Source organism: Dasypus novemcinctus, chromosome 10 (assembly GCF_030445035.2).
Source record: "Dasypus novemcinctus isolate mDasNov1 chromosome 10, mDasNov1.1.hap2, whole genome shotgun sequence".
NCBI classification, from domain to species: Eukaryota; Metazoa; Chordata; class Mammalia; order Cingulata; family Dasypodidae; genus Dasypus; species Dasypus novemcinctus.
In genome coordinates, this window is record NC_080682.1 from 89,198,463 (window position 1) to 89,216,060 (window position 17,598).

The 17,598-nt window shown below is 38.1% G+C and overlaps 1 protein-coding gene and 1 long non-coding RNA gene across 3 annotated transcripts in view; one reads left to right on the plus strand and one right to left on the minus strand.

Moving 5' to 3' along the window:
- The window catches only part of LOC139439875 (uncharacterized), a 58,782-nt gene extending 47,081 nt beyond the window's left edge, over positions 1-11,701 (plus strand). The window contains exons 3-4 of one of the 2 annotated variants that reach the window (XR_011649948.1): positions 546-656; positions 10,753-11,701. This is a non-coding gene — a long non-coding RNA (uncharacterized lncRNA). Of the gene's footprint in view, positions 1-545; positions 657-933; positions 1,120-10,752 lie in introns of those variants that run through there. The other variant, XR_011649949.1, reaches the window with a different exon arrangement.
- A 4,693-nt stretch (positions 11,702-16,394) lies between these two features.
- Positions 16,395-17,366, minus strand: OR2D3 (olfactory receptor family 2 subfamily D member 3). The gene has a single exon (XM_004467403.3). It carries the CDS (start codon positions 17,337-17,339, stop codon positions 16,395-16,397), a length of 945 nt encoding a protein of 314 aa, XP_004467460.1. The 5' UTR covers positions 17,340-17,366.
- Positions 17,367-17,598: the final 232 nt, after the last annotated feature.

The window sequence follows — 17,598 nt, forward strand, 5'->3', positions numbered from 1 at the left end:
AATGTAAAAACTTTAAAGAATTAAGGAAAAATAATGGAGTCATCATTTCAGTGATCCAAATCAGCTATAATTCTGCCTGATAAATTCCTTCCATCTCTAAACAAAATCTGAAAGAAAAGAGAAATTTGGGAAACCTATGATATTTACCAGATATCCTGTGCTTTTTAAATAGCTCAACAGTGGTAAAACTTCGTAAGAATAAATTAATAAGCTAACATTTTAAATAGTATCCTTTAATAATTATAAAGCTTATAAATACTTAGGTAAGTTTGTGGAGAAGCTGACCAAGATATATAAATTAGGAGATATAAGTGTCTATCTGAATTTTTTCTTTTTTTTTACAGAATATTTTATTAAAGTTGTTCAGTTTATAATAGCTCATTTGTCATTTCGAAGTTCCGTTATTGTAAAGTTAATTCTTTTGTGTGATAATAAACAATAGCCTTGCTAGTGATTATTCTAGACCTTCACATTAGATAAATTTGATTTCTTCTTGAGACATGTTTCCTTCTGTATTTGAGGTAATTATTTCACTATTTCTATAGTATCTGGAGGACCCTAATACACCAGCAAATCTGATGACTTAATTCCCAGAGTAATGTGAAATCGCAGAAGAACGAGATGGTATTCCTGCTGGTCTCAAAGTTTCTGATACAGTAAGTTTAGAATGTATCTTGAGTCAGGGAACCTTATTAAGTGGCTTGACTATCTGAACGACCCTGTTGGCAGGTGCCATCTTGCTGCCCAACTGACCCCTGACTAAGTGGCAGCTTCTGGGGTGGGTGTTTTAAAAAACAGCCCAAATAAGCAACTTTTAGCCATTCAAAGTTAACCTGCTTTACATATCCTGTGAAATGGCCCAGCATCTGCTCTCAATTGATAAGACCCTGCACTTTATAAGGTTCCAAGCTGCTTCAGTCTCTTCTGGCCTAGGGATTCCCTGTTGTGCTGATTCTGCACCATCGCCGAAGACACTAAGCACCCCCTTTATTCTCCCTTCTCCCCAAGAAGTTTGGAAGTTTTTCTTGAGCTGTGCTTCCCCTCTGGTGGTTCTCTCACAACCTGGACTCTGGAAGGTTTCCTGCTGCAATCGCTGGCCCCACCAACAGCAATACTGTCAAAGCAGCATCTCCAATAAATAGCTTGTGTGTTACTGCTATCTAGTAGTCAATTTTTTTTCTTTTTTTTTTGGTCAAATCTAGTCTTTGAATTCAAACTCACTACACAACTTCATAGCCACAACTTAAAGGGTTCTTCCAAAGGGCTTGCCCAATTCGAGGAAGTCACTGCATTTGGTGACGTCTAGATACAGCTTCCTATCTGATTTCTAATTCTCCCAGTCCAGATTCATCTTGTCATTCAGGGGTCATTTTTTTTATAAGCATTGTTGCCTAGTAAAACAGTTGACATTCCCACACTTTATAAGTTTCCAGGAAAGAGACTAGAACTAGAGTTGAAGGAAGATCAAATGATCACGCAAAAGGGAAAAAGGGTTTTGTTAACCCTTTATCCACAATCACTTTGCTAAGTATTTCACAGATACTATCTTTAATCTACAACTTTATGAAGTATTAATGAATATTAATGTCTTCATTTTATAGGTGAGGTAACTGAAACTTAGAGAAGCTGGAGAAGCTAGGTAATTTCATCCACGGTCACAAAGTTTTTAAGTGACAAGAGCTGTGATCTGAGCCCATATCTGGCTCAAACGGTTTCCTTCTTAGCAGTACATTATAATACCTTAAGCCCCAAAACATAGATGCTTCATCCTCTGACCTACAGCCAGGAAATAGAGCATAAAATGAGACAGATAATTTAAATCACCTTTCACTCTCTATAGCTAACTCAGGAATACAGAGATTACCTTTACTTGTAAATATATAGCAATATACCAACTGAACCAAAATTATGAGCTGATCTTAACCAGGGTTTCACTTATACATACACATTGTTTCCATTAGTTAGCTAATCTGTTTATGTGAGGTACAACCCTAGGAGCTATCTATATGGTAGGTAGTAAGAGTATAGCTACAGGAAGGTAGCATCTTACGATACACACTTGCCTAAGAAAAACTGATAATAATAGATGAAAGAACTGGGAAGAATGCGGGCATCAACTTAGGTTGAGCATTATAGTATTTCAAAACTGCCAACAGCATCCAATTTTTTTTAGCATAGTCAGATCTCTGAAAGTCAGCTTAGGAGCCTATTAAGAAAGAGAGAGAGACATTTTTCAATACTGCAAAGTGGTATCTCGACCCTTCTAGGCTATTGGTTCTCAACAGGGGTGATTTTGTCCAAAGGGACTATTTGGCAAATATTGGAGACAGTTTTGGTTGTCACAACTGGAAGTTGTTACTGGCATCTAGTGAATGGAGGCCAGAAATGCTGTTAAACATTCTGAAATACAAAGAACAGGTTCCAACAACAAAGAATTAGCGGCACAAAAACCTCAATAGAGCAGAGGTTTAGCAACCCATTCTAAGTAATATTTAGTGGCTAAAAGTATATACTTTGGAATTCCACATGAATTTAAATCCCAGCTATACTAGTTACTATACATATGACTTTGTCCAGATTAATTAACCTAAACTTCAGTTTTCTCAACAATAAAATCAGGTAACAATACCTGTATGCTAGAATAACATATTATAAAAAAAGACCTTATTTTACTTTTTGGCACAGAGCAAGCACTCAGTAGACTATCATATGCACATGTAAGTGTCTGCATGTCAGTAAATATCACAATTGGCCAAAAGTTTGCGCATAAAAGTATTTCCTGACACCATCTATTTGCAAAGTCTCAATGAATAGATCATTCAACATTCAAGTACAGAGAAATCATACCTGGGGACCTAAGAAAAGACTGCTGTCTTTAGTAGAAGGAGAAAAGTACAATGCTCAAGAGTCCTGGCATGAGAACATTTTAGAATGTAATTTTCTTAAAAAAAAAAAAAACACACAACAAACCAGAAGGTGGAAATGAGTGGAATCTGTAAGACTAAGGGCAAAAGAAACTGTGCATAAGCACTGTACTCTAGTTGATAAAGCCGTTTCCCATGGGGGTAGATGTTAATTCTGATATCACTATACATCCATTCTGGAGTTAAATAATTAGAAAATGGATGGTGGGAACCAAATTTCTCAATGTTGGAGTGCAAATTTACAGAAAACCAAGACGAGGAAGCTAAAATGATCCAGGTGGTAATAGAGCAGAGTTGGAGATATCAATATAAATTTCTGTTTAACTTAATATAGATAGATGGTTACATACAGAAATATTTATAGAGATACACATACATATATTTCCTTGCTCTGTAAGCTGAAAGAACTGAGAAGGACACATCAGTAGCAATAACAACCCCTACCTCCTGAATCTTGGTTTCTAATACCATTCTTCAATAAAAGGAACTAGAGCTCACTAGAGAAAAGGCTGATTCTAGGACTGGGGCAGGAAATATACAATATGAAGTTGGAGCATCTTGTACAGAAAGTAAGGAAGTGCTCAAAATAAAACAAAAGGAAGAGCAAAAACAAAACACATTTTCAGATTATGTCAAAGGGACAGAGGAGCCAAATGAAAGAGTTCCCAATGGTCAAATTTGGAACAACTTCAGCAAGAGAATAAATATAGTAGTACTGGATTATAACCTGAGGTATACCCATGAGTCATACAGACATAAATGATTGAATAAATAAATGGGGGAGATTATACAAATATCCATGAAGAAGAATTCCAAATAATTTATGTGGATAATCTGCCCTCAGGAAGTGAAGCAAAACTTATACCTTGAGTGTGGGCTCCACATAGTGATTTTATTCCAAAGGGTATATTTGCAGTCAAGAAACCTGAGTCACAATATTTTGCCCAGGTTATCGAGGTTAACATCAACAGCGATAAGTCATGTTGATTGTACATACCCTTGATAAGATGTGATAAAAATGGCATTTCTGTGATCTCCCGCTCCAAAACTAATATACTCAGTGTTATTATGAGAAGATCAGACAATCTCTAGCAGAGGTGCATTTAAAAAAATATCTGACCAGTACTAAGGAAAATTTTTATGAAGGTCATCAAAGCAAAGAAAGTCTGAGAAAACGTCACAGCCAAGAGGAGCATATAGAGATGTAAAAACTAAATTGAACAAGGACATTAGGTAAAAACTAAAGAGATCTGAATAAATGGACTTTAGCTGACAATAATGTATCAATATTAGTTCATTATGTGTAACACATTTAAGATGCTAATAGCGGAAACCTAGTATGGATTATATGAGTACTCTCTGTACTATCTTTGCAACTTTTTTGTATATCTAAAACTGTTCAGAAATAAAAATATTATTAAAATAAAAATAAAAAAGAACACACTTGCCTAATATCTTCAAATAAAAAGGAATGCATGATAACTTTATAAAACAGAATCTGGTTGCCATTTGGTAAAACAGGATTAGATGAAAGTAAATATGAGTTGGCTAAATTAAGAAATGAGTGCAAGGAAATTAAAAATGGATTAGCAGATTTAAAATCTTCACTGGAAGCAGTAAAAAGCAGAAGGTATACTTCATTGAACCAGTGATGGGATGGAAAAAGCTAAAAATCTTTCTCAAAATACAGAGTTAAGAAGAAATAAAATTTTACAAAGAAAAACAAATTAAAGCCATGGAAATTTTTTATTTTCAATTGAAGTAGTACATGCTTATGGCAAAAATGAAATGGCACATAAGAACTTTTATGAAGAAAATCAATAATCTCCCAACATAACCCCCTTTCTATTTCAGATTTACTCCATAGGAGTTTTTGAGATGTTTTAGTTCTTTATTTTTTCTTTAAGTTATAAGAGTTTTTCATCTGAATTTCTAGTTTTTCTGTAATATTAAAAAAAAAAAACAAACATTTTGAAACTGGCTACAAGCCCCTTGTCTTGCCTCCTAGACCACTACCCTTGATTATCCTGGCCATGTCCCAGTAATGCCCCTAGCAGTCACCCTAATTCTTAGTAATGCCCTATCCTGCCCAGTCCCTATTTTTTACTTCTGCCCTATCTTCCAGTTCAAACTGAATGAAATAGAAGATTCTGGCTACACCTACCTGCACATGTGCAAAGCAACAAAATGCTGATCCAAAGTAACCTGTCCTTAATTATAGTACTAAGATCTCTGCCCCTCATCATGCTAAGGCCACCAGTTTTGATCATGTCATGTCTGGGCAGGCCTGATCGTCTAAGTGTGCACGCTCCACTTAACCCTATCTCCAGACCTATGTCATCTCACCACTCCCACGTCACATCATCCTACCTCCCAAAGCGAACCCCAAAGCGAACCCCAAATCTAGCTCAATAAAACCCTGCTTCTCCCCCAGCTCAGGGAGACAGATTTAAGGTGGGGTTTTTTTGTTTGTTTGTTTTTTGTGTTTTTTTTAAACCTCTGGCATTCTTGCTAGGGGCCTCACAATAAACTTTCTTTCCTCGAAATCCTTGTATCACACATTACTTCCGTGTGCATTGGGCAACAATCCCCCATTAGGTAATAGTTTCTACCATTTTTAAATTTAAGAGCTCTTCCTTGTTCATAGATGGTCCTTTTCCATAGCATTATGTTTTATCCATAGCATGCAGATAGTTTGTTGCAGTATCTTTTCAAATTTCTCTGAGGATTCTAATTATAGATTTCTGTTTCCTAAATTCTTTTTTTTCCTAGGGTCAGGGTTTCTACTTATCTTGGCTTTTAGACATTTGGTATTTCACAGTTTTCTTCAAGAATCAAGTATTAGGTTGATGATTCCAGAGAGTCATAAGAGTTTCTATTTCTGCTGTAGCAGTAGGTCAATTTTCTAATGTGTCTCTCCTCTGAATGGAGAACTGAGTAAAAGTCATGTGTCCATGGGTGACACATACAGAATAGGAGTTATCAATTTAGGGTGAGATGGGGAATTCATGTTTAGGCTATCCTTTCCCTGCCACCCTCCTATATAGCAGAGTGCAAAGGTTTTACTTTGGAATGTCAATACCCACACTAAAAACCATAGCTCTTCACATAGTTTATTCAATTTGTTTAGGGAAAAACTTTTTTTTGTTAGGTATGGGATCCTAGATTTAAATGGCCTCTGTTTGTAGGTGGGAAAGGGGAAGGGATGGTGGAAAGATAATGGAAATAGATGGCTGAGTGGGAGAGAGTAAACTACCATGTAAATTATAATCCATTCTTAGTGGCAGTGCTCCAAAATGTGTTTGTCAATTGCAATGAATATACCACACTGTATTAGTCAGTCAGAGAGGTGCTGATGCAAAATACCAGAAACTGGTTAGTTTTTATAAAGGGTATTTATTTGGGGTAGGAACTTATGGATACCAGGCCATAAAGCATAAGTTACTTCCCTTACCAAAGTCTATTTAGAGCAAGACGGTTGAGAACGTCTGTGAGGGTTCAGGCTTCCTGGGTTCCTATGTTCCTGAGGCTTACTTTTCTCTGGGTTCAAGGTTCCTTCCTTCCTGGTGCTGGCTTCTCTTTCCTCTGGGTGCTGACTTCCTGGGTCTTCAGCATCAAACTCTAACATCAAAAATCCTCAACTCTGTTCTTTGCTGTGCCTTTTATCTGTGAGTCCCCACCCACCAAAGGGTGGGAGTCAACGCCCTAATCATAACTCAATCATGCCCAGGTACAGATAAGATTACAAAAATAATCCAATATCTCTCTTTGGAATTCATCAATTATATCAAACTGTTACAGATAGGATGGTAGAAAGATGATGGAAATAGATGTTTCACATAAAGACCTTCACTTGATTCCTACTTTTTATTTGATTCTTAGTCCCACACCCTGTTGGATCCGCTAACTCTTAAGATTCACATAGGTAGATGGGCTTCCACCCTCACTGTGGTCACCTTATAGCATATTTTAAATTATGGCTTCATCTATGCTTTTTAAAAACCAATCTCTCTACTTCCCATTTTGTAGACGTGTACTGATAGCATTCTTCTGCTCATTAGCACCCCCATATCACATCTGCCAGACATAAGGCAAAGTGGACCACCTGAGGGAAGACGCTGAAATCCAAAATAAGGCATTTCTAAACTTAAGAAAAAAGTCAGATTCATTAAAAAAAGTTTCTAAAATCTTGAAGAGGTATTGAGTCCTAGCTGTAAAATGAACTACAGCCTCTGATATTTTAAAAAATATAAAGGGAAAAGGGGAGGAAAAAAGGTCACAGTCCATATGTAAAAATTTCATCAAAATTTCATCAGGCCATGTTAAATTTCATCAATATTTATAAAAGTGTATGGTCCAAAATGTAAACCATAATGTAAATCCTTGACCATGGTTAGTAGCAATGTTTCAGGATTTGTATATCAAGTATAACACAGATGTACCATCCACATGCAAAATGTTATCAATAGGGGAAGGGGAAAAGGGGAAGGATGTTGGGTATATGAGGAATCCCCTATAGTCTGTATGTGACTTTTCTATAATCTAAAGCTTCTCTGAAGACAAAATGAAAAAAATAAGACACTGGGGGAATAAATGGAAGAAAATGTCACTGTACATAGAACATATATTACAGTGATGAAAGACATAATGTCAATTTTTTTTTTAATTTTTAAAGAATTTTTTTTATTCCAAAACTTTAAAAAAACTTTATGTTTTATTTGTTATTTTTAAAACTATCATTATCTCATTTTCTTACTGATTGTATTTGGTTATTCTGTTGGCTTTTTTTGAAGAATTTTGGATCACAGAAGGGTTACAACTGTGGCAGGGAAGGATCATTGGTGCAGGGTATTAGTGATGGAGGATGCATGGGAGGAGGTTCATCTGGAGCATAAGGCATATAAATGTGTTCAAGGGGCACTGTCACTTTGGGTGGAAATTCACACACTAACTGAAAGAATATCGAATTCCCATCCTTGGGAGCTCTGCCACATTCTCTAATGGGAGAGCAATGGACCATTGATAGACCCTTGATATCGATAACTATACTTATGAACCTTTACTTTTGAAATGGAAACTTAGTCTAGTACTATAGGGTGCCTAAGAGTTACCTCCTGAGAGCCTCCTTGTTGCTCAAATGTGGTCATTCTCTAAGCCAAACTCAGTATATAAATGCATTACCTTCCCCCATAGTGTGGGACATGACTGCCTGGGATTAGTCTCCCTGGCACGAAATGATTACTATCAAGCATCAACTAGCAAAGCAAATGAAAAAAGACCTTGACCTAAAGGGGGAAAGGGTAAAAACAAATGAGTTTATATGGCTAAGAGACTTCAAAATGAGTCAGGAGGTCATTCTAGAGGTTACGCTAGGCATATCTCAGCAAGATCTTATTGACTGCCAAAATAAATATTGCCTCAAATAGTGGAGCTCCTGAGGGCTCTTGAGACATCCAAACACTATAAGCAGGGCAGACAACTCAGGAGTTTGGTGCCTTGCCAGTGGGCCCTACTTGGGAATTTATGTTCCACAGGGTGACAGAGTTGGACAAAGCTGGGGTTTCCCTACACAGGGTTCTTCTGCCCCTTCTGTTTGAACTTACAGTTAGTACTAGAGTTGAAAGGTGTATAACCAAGAGACTTAAACCTTTGGGCTGTTCACATGCCAGCTGGGCCCTGAATCTCAAAAGAGTTGCACCACCTACTCTCTTCATTGGACTCACCCAGGACAACTAACAAGGAGATGATGATGGACAATGCCCATCCCAAGGAACAGAGAGAGTCTGAAACTGTAAGCACAACAGTCCCATGTATTTGACCCATGGGATGTAAGCCCCTTCTCATTTAGAGGTGGAGTGGGCATCACCATTCAGAATTCTAAGAATTGGGAATGGACAATGGACTAGAGTAGACTTACTGTTATTTCACTATAGACTTATTGTGATTCTAGCAATGGAAGAACTTTTATAATTGACGTGGAGGAAGTGGCCACTGGAGGTTCTGAGGGGAGGGAGCACAAAAAACAGGTGTAATATTGGGGCATTTTCTGGACGTGGAAATTGTCCTGAAAGACATTACAGATATGACAGGTACAGGCCATTATATATCTTGTCATAACTTACAAAATTGTGAAGAAGAGAGTGTAAACTACAATGTAACCTATAATCCATGCTTAGTGGCAGTGCTCCAAAATTTGTTCATCAATTGTAACAAATGTACCACACTAATGAAGGATCTTGTTAATGTGGGAATACGAGGAAGGGGTAAGGAGCAGAATGTACGGGAATCCCCTATATTTTTTTATGTACCATTTATGTAATATAAGTATCTTTAAAAAAATTAAAAAGTATATATTTTAAAAAAAGCAAAACAAGGCAAAAAAAGAAAACATAAAAATGAAAAAGAAAAGGTAGAGAAATGATAACAAGATATCCATTGTATCCATTGTAACAATAACTGTACTAGATAAATAAATTTAAACTCAACTACATGAAAACTCAAAAGACATCCATAACAAAGGTACTCCAAAGTTAAAAGTAACAGGATCACTCAAAAAAAAAAAATTACCAGGCAAATGTAAACAATAATAAAGTATGCGAGGATACACACACACATATTATACCAAAGGTTAATTACAAGCACAAATACATTAAATGAGACAAAGAGGCTAACTGTAAGTGATTAAGGATGCAACTCATAATGAAGCAATTATCATTATCATTAAATGTACCAAATAACATACCTGAAACATATTTACAGCAAAAACTTCAGAAAACAAGGGATGAAATTAGCCATAATACAATAGAAATGTGACTAAGGAGACTTTCTCAGTCTCCTTAATAGATAAAGCAAACTAAAATTAATAGCACAGTGAATACTAATAATATTCTTAGTGTAATAGATCTATAAAACCATAGAGAACATACTTTATATTTAAGCACATATGGGAATCCTTTAAAATGCTGTCATTTATAGAGTTACAAAAAAAAAAACTCAATAAATAAGTAAACATGAACAACAGAGACCACATTTATTGATCAGAATGCAAAACTAGAAATCAACCCCAAACATAGAAAAAACATCGCGGCTACTTTGGAATTTATATTTTGCTTCTTAGGTTAAAAAAAACATAAGAACAATTGTCAAATATCTCAAAATAAAAATATACATCAAAATCTAAAGAGCGCAGCTCAAGCTCTTTTGTTAGGCAACAGCAAACTCTTCAACATTTAATTAAACAAGAATGAAATTAACTCAGTAAATGATAAAAAGCAACAAAACATACCTGGGGTAGGGGCTGGAGCGGGGAATATATTAGTTAAAAGCTTAAGTCGTCCATAAACAAGGAATAAAAAAAGCCAAAATCCATAAATTTAACTCTAAAGTGCTGAATGTATGTCTCTGAAGATAATATTGGGACTCAGGATGAAGAGTTGAGACAGTGATTCAGTGAGCCACTGAAAGGGTAGGACAGGTGCAGCAGGTGACAGGAAACTGGAAAATTAGATTAATAAACCAGGTGAGAGTTCGACGGAGTTTACGGTCTTAAGTAATTTGAACAGTTGCTAATAATGCGGGTAAAAAAGTAGCAACTATCTGGAGGAGGTGTGTGTGTGTTTCATAGAAGAGGTCATAGGTAGGGCAGTAGTAGCATGAGATAGGAGATCTTGAAAAAATTAGCTCAGATAAAGAGGAGCAGAAGGCAGTTTGCAAATGAGTGTCTGAATCAAAAAAGAAGCCTGGAAAATTTTAGATTTAGGGGGGTGGGTAGGAACGATTGGGAATACAAGGCAAAGTGGGATTAATTTTTCTCTATTTTCTTTTGCAGTTGATCCAACTAGTCACACTTGTATTTCCATGAGGTATCATTTAAGTCATTCCAAAACCGGCTGACGAAGAGTTATTTACAAAGTTAAGCGTCTGGAGATAGCCTCATTACAGAATGGAAGAGGGAACGACAGTGACGTTAAATTCCTAGTTTAGCAGAACAGAATCTAGAATCCAGCCGTCCTGTCTCACTCCTAACCCTCTTTTTCCCTGCTCTAGCATCCACTTCTAGCCTTTCTTTCGCACCTCAACACCTTCAGCTCATGCCTCATTCCCTCTCCACCAGCCGCGCCCTCCTGCAGGTTCTCCCGCAGAGAGCCGCGGCGGGCGGTGTTGGAAACCGGGTAAATTGCCAACAGCCGAGAACTTCCGCATAGACGCTCTCAAGCAAAATTGGTTCCCAGTTCCACGCAGCGCCCTCCTCACCGCACGCCGACCCGGGTAATACCTGCGAGCTCAATTCCCATCCAGGGCTCCGTTCAGTAACACCCAGGCGCCAGCTCCAACAGGAGCCGAAGAAGTCGCCGTCCTGACTGGTGAAGGGAGTAAGCGTGGTAATAACGCTGGAATTAGGAATCCCTGGCCACAGCCGGCTCTCAATCTTCGCGGCGGGCTAGGGGTCTCATTATAGCCGCTGTCCCAAGCCGCGCCCCCGCCCAGCCCTCGCGCACGCGCACCAGCCTGGATAGAGCTCCCAGAAGCCCCCGCTGCCCGGTCTGTAAAGTGGTTGAGGGGCCTCCCCTATCCCTCGCCGAGACCAGCCACGCCCCTTTCGCTAGGCCCCGCCCGTTCCCTAGACTTGACACTATCTCCGGGGTCGTCTCTGGTGTATTAGGAGAGGTACCTAATCCTCTTTCCCATCGTATGCGGTCCGGGAAAACTGGCCAAAACATTGGTTGTTTCCCACCCCCATTTGTCTGGGAAAAAAAAAAAGATTAATTTTGACCAGATATCGTCTGGTATGTTACATGGTTTTTGTTGATTTATTGAGTATTTGTTCATTCATTTTTGCATCGAGGTAAAGGATCACGCAGACCATGACATCAGTTTTGGCCTGCTGGATATGAGGTGCTCTGTGATATGCAAGAGACGTTGTCAAGAAGATAATTGGAAGTAAATACCTGGAGCTTAGAGATGTTTAGGACTAGACATATAAAATAGATGTCAATTCTGTATATATAGTAATTCATGAGTGGGGATAGGATGGCTGAAAAAGAGAGAGAAAATAAAAGAGAGAATAGAGTAATAGGATAGGAGCTATGATTGTGCTCCCAGGACTATCAACACCATTCGATTGGATGGATTGAAAGAAGATGGGACTGCAAAGGAGACAGAGAAGGATCAGCCTGAGCGGTAAGAAATCTGGAGGTGTGGAGACACAGAGGGAAGAGAAGTGCCAGTGACAAAGGATGGAGTCTCAGTCGTATTGATACATGATATTATGATTAGTGCTTGAAAAGAGGTATATACACTGTATTATGAGAGAAAACAATAAATAAAAACTAGTAAGTCAGGAAGAGCTTCCTAGAGGCGGGTTTAAATCTAGACCAGGGGTTCTTGACCTTTTTTGTTCCACGGACCCCTTTGCCAATCAGGTGAAAACCACAGGCCCCTTACTAAGTCCACACTGTACTGTGTATTATTTAATAAGTATATCACACCCACACCAACACATCCCCACAAGTATAATGTTTTTTGGAATTTCAGTTCGAGTTCACAGACCCCTGGTTAAGAACCCCTGATCTAGACCATGAGATGATCAAGGTAAAAGAAGAGGGGAACTGGTTTTAGTTTGTTTTTACCAACTACTTTGTGCTTCTTACTATCATAAACAAATTATAGATGCCATCTCTGTTGTAAGACCTGAGATTAAGATGCAGTATTAAAGTGCTACCATGACAAGTTTCAGCTCACAGTGCCCCCAAAGTCTTTATGGTAAGATCCTCTACTCTCTTCAGATATGCCCCTGATGGAAAAGACTCCTTATCTGGCTAATTCCCCTGTCAGCATGAACTAATGGGCTTCAGTTTCTTGAAAGCCTGCTAATTATTTAAACAAGCCAACCACATACTCTTGGGGGAACAAGGGTACCCCTTCCTCCTGTTGTTACAAAGCCTGCCTCCAATAGTACCTGTTGACTTATTCTGCTCCTGAGTGCAACACCCTGTGACCCTGCATAGTGTGTAGAGCTCTCCTCCCCTGAGCTGTACATATATGTAACCAGTAAACTGATGCCAGTCTCATCTGTCCAATGTTAGATGTCATGTATTTGGCCATCTGGTACTATTTAGGGCAGAGGATACCTAGGTAATCAGAATATCATCTCATTCAATCATTACCATAACACTGTAATGTAGAGATTATTATCATTAAATGTATTGAAACTAAAAGGTGGCAGAGTTGGGTTTCAAACTCGGATCATACATAGTGCACTGCTACCCACTCAATGTTTCAAGAGTTAGAGGACCATTTGTAATATATACAGTGTTGTGCAGTGGTACTTCTCAAAATTAGGAGTATGGTGTGTATAGTAGATTGAATTGTGTATCCCAATTTAGACATGTTCTTAATCTGCATTCCTGTGTGAATCCATTGTAATTAGGATCTCTTGAAGATGTTATTTTTAAGTAAGGTGTGGCCCAACTGAATGAGGGTCTTAATCTGGCTTACTGGAGTCCTTTATAAATGGAGGAAATTCAGACATAGTCAGAGAAAGCCAAAGAAAGGAAGCAGAAGCTGGAAGTCAGTAGAAAACTGGAAAGAAAGAGGAGGGCAGTGTTAATGACAATGGGAAGCGGAGATATAAGCCAAGGAGCCCCAAGATTGCCAAGCAGCCAGAATGCTACTGACCCCAGAGGAAGCAAGCATCCTAGCCTCTGAAATCATGAGTTAAAAATTCCTGTTGTTAACCTAACCCATTGTGTGTTATTTGTCTTAGCTTCTGGGAAACTAAGACAATGTAGGTTATGAATCGTTTGTGGTAGTGGTGGTGGGGGGAGTCGTCGACCTTTATGAAAGTTGTGTTTAGCTATACAGAATAAAAATCTTAGCTTGCAAACATTGCACCATCTAGTGCTGAATGGCAGTGACAGCCTCATCAGATTGATTCAGTTTTGGTCTGTGGTTTTAGCTACAGGGTCAGAATTACCTTTATTATTTCAATAATTTCCCTTTTAGCTTAAATTATTCAGAGTCAATTTCTGTTATTTGCAACTAAGAACCCTGATTGATATATCTTCTTTATTATTATTTTTGTGTGTGTGTACTCAATGTGTCTTCATTAGGCCCATTCTTGCCCTTTATTCCCCACTCCCTCCATGGCATTGAGAAGTAGTGGTTTCAAGCAGGCAGGTTTACCCAGCAATGTGGAGAAGCCCCGTTGACATCTGTATTGGTGGAATAACCGAGTGATTCTCCCATTGTTTGGTATCCATTGCTTTCTAACAAACCACCCCCAAAATTTAGTGCCTAAGAACAGCAATCATTTTATTTTGCTCATGATTCTGTGGATCAGGAATTCGAACAGGACACAATAGAGATGGCAGTTATTGGTAGTGGCAATATTTAGGATGTGAACTTGACAGTGAAAAGCTGAAATCATTAGAGAAGTGAGGAACAAGGAATCCTGAGAATCCAAAATATTTGAATATTTGATTCCATATGAAAATTAAAATCATCAAACATTGTAACTGGAGTAGTGTGTTGGAGAGTGACAATGAAACAGCAGCTAAAGGCTTCAAGGAAAGGGGGTGAACAACCGAGGAATCTAGAATAAAATAAAAATTTAAAAACTCACAACTCCATTTTCCTGATAGTACCCTAGTTCTTCCCTCTCCTTCATGATGAAATTTCTCCAAATTAGTGTTTATATTTGCTGTTTCCATTATCTCACTTTCCCTCCCTAAATGTACTCCATTGAGGCACCTTCCCCACCAACCTTATATTTAATGATTCTTTGCTACTACCCCACGTGATAGTATACTGAAATCAGTCTTATCTATGTTATCACTGGCAGCCATGTCACCAACAACAGCTAACAACTTTCTGTCCTTATATTAGCTCACCTCAACTAGCACATATTGTTTGAATGATCATAATATCCCATATTAGAGTTTGTCTATTGTACAAATCGAGTAATTTTAAAAGGATAGTTAACAAATCCAAACCTGTATATTAAACACACATTATGTGTCAGTCACTGCTCTGGGAGAATACAATACACTCAGAGTTGGAGATAATGAAATAAAAGCCCAATAAGTAGTTTTAAATAGATGCATGAATGTATGAATGTAAGCAATAAGAAGCAAGTTCATCTCCTAAATATCTATTTGCTGAGGAGGTCTTCTACTGTAGAGTCAATCTGAGGTCTGTGGCTCCCATATGCGCATAGTCATGATGATTGTAGAATGGTTACCATGGATTCCCCTAAAACATGTGATTGATTTGAACTTTGGGTGAAGGAGGGAAGTGTTCTCAGCCAGTTTATTTGAATTAAGAGTTTGTAATAACCTGAAGTGGCCAACTTCTAGAGAAGTTGAGCACCAGTGAGGCAGGGTGCACAAGTAACTAAGCCTACGGAGGGGTCAGCCTAGGATTGGTAAAACACTTAATTTCTAAATTATCAATTTTTTTTTTTGATTTCTGAAGAAAGACTCATTGGGTAAATTGTGTTCATTCAAAGGAGATGACTAGGATGAATTTAGGGCATGAAAGCATTCTAGATAAAGGAATTTTAAAGGAACAAAGGGTGGTTAGTTAAAATTAAATTTGGGCAAATAAAGGAACATACTTCAGTGAATTGTGATATATAAGAATAATGAAAATTGTTCTGGGGGTAAAACTAGGGGCAGTGGATTGAAGATACAGGGAAAATAATTTTGATTTATCATAAGGAATATATTTCTGATGGTGAAAACAACCTACGATGCATGAGAGTAGCAAGTTATATCACACTCTTGTTTATAAAGTGCTAGAGAATTACTTGATAGTGATTTAATGGAATAATTTAAAACCTCAGGTATATGGTTGGTTTAGATGACTGCTAATTCCCTTTCAGCTCTGATAATCTATGCTTATATGGAATTTGGGGGTGATTATGTAAAAAATTCAGTTTTGTAGGGATTTCAGAGGAGATTATCATGAACAAGGAAGTATTATTGTTCTCTAGTATCTTTTCACAACCTGAAAGGCTATGAGACACAAATGATTACACTATGAAAGTCTCTTCGAGATATTTTGATTGCTTTATTTAGAAACTGTTCCTAGGTTTGCATACCTGGACATTTCAAACTTGAAACATCTTTGATATTATAACCATGCATGCAACTCATATTTCATTTTGGAACAATCCAGTTTCAACCTCTTAAATTCAATTCTGATCATGCTTAAGACATGTCCAAGGAAGATGAATTAACCACAAGTTCCTCAAACTAGCACTTGAAGCCTTTTATAATCAGGAAGTAGCCTAACTTTTCACTCTTTTTTTCTTCCTACATTCTAGTTAGTGTGGAGTATTCTCAATTTTTAGAATGTGTCCTCCAATTTCTTGCTTCTTCCTGAAATGACCTAGTTTATTACTGACAACAAAATCCTGCTCCTCTTGTAAGGATATTAACCTTAATTAACCTAAAAGTAAGACTCAGGTCACTGCCTCTGAGAGAAGGACTTTTTTCCAGCTAGTTTCCTGAGAGCCCCTTTGACATCCTTGTTCCTTAGGCTATAAATTATGGGGTTTAGCATTGGAGTCAGCACTGTATAAAACACAGATATCATCTTATCCCTCTCCTTTGTCATCCTGGAGTTTGGCCTCATGTAGGTGAATATTCCTGACCCATAGAAGAAGACAACAACAATGAGATGGGAGCCACAGGTGGAAAAAGCTTTGAGCCTTCCCTCCCCTGATTGCATCTGGATGACGGTAGAGATGATGTTCCAGTAGGAGACAAGGATCAAAGAGACAGGAGCCAAGAGGATGACTACACCCATTGCAAAGATGGCCATTTCTGTGCTGTAAGTGTCTGCTGAAGCCAGCTTCAAAAGGGCAGGAGGTTCACAAAAGTAGTGGTTGATTATGTTATGTCCCCAGTAGGGAAGATGAAAAGTAAAGGTGGTGTCCACCAGAGACACTAGTGCACCACTGGCCCAGGACCCTATGGCCAATTGGAGACACACCTGCTGGGTCATGATGGTGGAGTAGTGCAGGGGCTTGCAGACAGCCACATACCTGTCATAGGACATCACCGCCAGCAGGGCACACTCTGTGCACCCAACCAGAAGAAAAACAATGATCTGTGTCATACATCCAAAAAAGGAAATAGTCTTCCTCTTTACCAGGAAGTGAACCAACACTTGAGGGACAATACTAGTAGAGAAGCATAGATCTGCAAAAGAGAGGTTTCTAAGAAAAAAGTACATGGGGGTATGAAGTTGAGAATCTAAGTGGATGAGAATGATGATGAGCAGGTTTCCAAGTACAGTCAGTAGATAAATGATGAGAAAAAGGATAAATAGCAGGATCTGGGTCTGCAAGTCCTGTGAAAGGCCCAGAAAGATAAATTCTGTCACAAAGGTTTTGTTTTCTTCTCCCATTGATGTTGATCCCTTTTTACCTGTTTGGCACAAGGAACAACAACAATGAAGAACAACTTTGTATGGCATCAAATCTCATACATGATGTCATGTTAAAATTGATAACAATATTTGTCTTTTTACTATGCAATTTGTACTAATTGATAATAAATATAATATTTTTGTTTCTTGTTGGTTGAAAATGACTTTTTTTTCAAATTCTCTCTGTTTGATGCAACTTCTTTGTAGATAGGGTCTGGCATTGTTTAAACCTTTTTGG